This window comes from Alligator sinensis, unplaced genomic scaffold (assembly GCF_000455745.1).
Source record: "Alligator sinensis unplaced genomic scaffold, ASM45574v1 scaffold3964_1, whole genome shotgun sequence".
NCBI classification, from domain to species: domain Eukaryota; kingdom Metazoa; phylum Chordata; order Crocodylia; family Alligatoridae; genus Alligator; species Alligator sinensis.
In genome coordinates, this window is record NW_005844894.1 from 805 (window position 1) to 2,141 (window position 1,337).

Sequence of the window (1,337 nt, forward strand, 5' to 3'; positions counted from 1 at the left end):
GTATGGACTGATGGACAACAACGTGGAGAACAAAAATCGAGTTAATGTTCATAATCATTTCATGTAATCATGTGGCCTGGCCCGTACAGCAGCTGTGCACCACGATATGGCCCATGCGATCCCTGAAATGTGTGGACATAGGAGGATGCAGGAATTTGAAAAGAGGGGTGTGGGTGATTACAGTTGTGTCCCGTCCCCTACCAAGGGCAGACGTCAGCATGACAGTGGAGGCAGATTGAGAGCTTTCTGCTGTCCTTTGGTTGACTTCATCCTCAGGACCATGGAGAGGATGCGAGCGTAGGACGCTAGTGTGATGGAAGAAGGGATGAGGAGCAGCACAATTACAGTCACATACAGCACAGTCTCATACTGGGAGGTGTCAGAGCAGGACAGTTTCAGCAGGGATTGGATTTCACAAGTGAATTGGTCGATATATTTGGAACCACAGTAGGGCAGGTGCATGGTGTAAACTGAATGGTTCAAGGCATCTGCAGCTGCCCCAACCCAGACCCCAGCTGCCAGCCCCAGGCAGACTCTCCTGCTCAGCAAGACGGGGTATTGCAAGGGTTTGCAAATAGCTACGTACCTGTCGTAAGCCATGACTGCCAGAAGGAGGCACTCTGCTCCACCCATTGTCAGTGTGAGGAAAATCTGAGCCCCACAGCCAGCTGGAGAAATGGGGTTGCCTGGGGACATTTTGGGGACTTCAATCAGGGTCTGACAGATGTCCATGAAGGCCAGTTGACTGAGGAAGAAGTACATGGGGGTGTGAAGGGAGGAATCCACCTGGATTAGTATGAGGAGGAGACTATTTCCAGACATGGCAGTAACCAAGGCAAGCAAAATGATGGCAAGGACGAAAGTGTGAGCTCTGGTGTGGTGCAGGAGTCCCAGCAGAACAAATTCTGTTGGTGAACTTGTATTGTGTGTCTCCATGGCCTCTTCATGTGGCTGGGCCTGAAGCGGTGGGGAAGAACAAGGCTCAGTGGGATATGCACGCCCTTTCTACTGGGTAACGCTAATGGGATCTGCAGCAGTCTCTGGGTTGCCCCTCCTGTGAAAGAAATCCGCAGCCCTGTCTCTCTCCGCGCCAAAAAAAACTGGCTCAGTTGCCAGGGTGCAGATGGGACTAGGGTCAGGATCCAGACACAGGGTAGCATGAGGGCCACCACAGGGTCTGGACAATATTCAGCACCCAGTGGTTGTCTGTGGCCTGCACTGCCCTTGGCAGGCCCATAGTTTGCTCCTGTAAGGGTTCCCCCCACTAGTACTCCAGGGCCAGGAGCTGCACCCAGACTGCCCAGTCTGCCTGTCACAGGCCAGCTGGGCACTGTGGG

The 1,337-nt window shown here is 53.3% G+C and overlaps 1 protein-coding gene across 1 annotated transcript; it reads right to left on the bottom strand.

Annotated features, from left to right (window-relative positions):
* Positions 1-213: 213 nt before the first annotated feature.
* On the bottom strand, positions 214-936 carry LOC112549115 (olfactory receptor 2T33-like). The gene has a single exon (XM_025195922.1). The coding sequence runs from the start codon at positions 934-936 to the stop codon at positions 214-216; it is 723 nt and encodes a 240-aa protein (XP_025051707.1).
* Between the last annotated feature and the right edge of the window lie 401 nt (positions 937-1,337).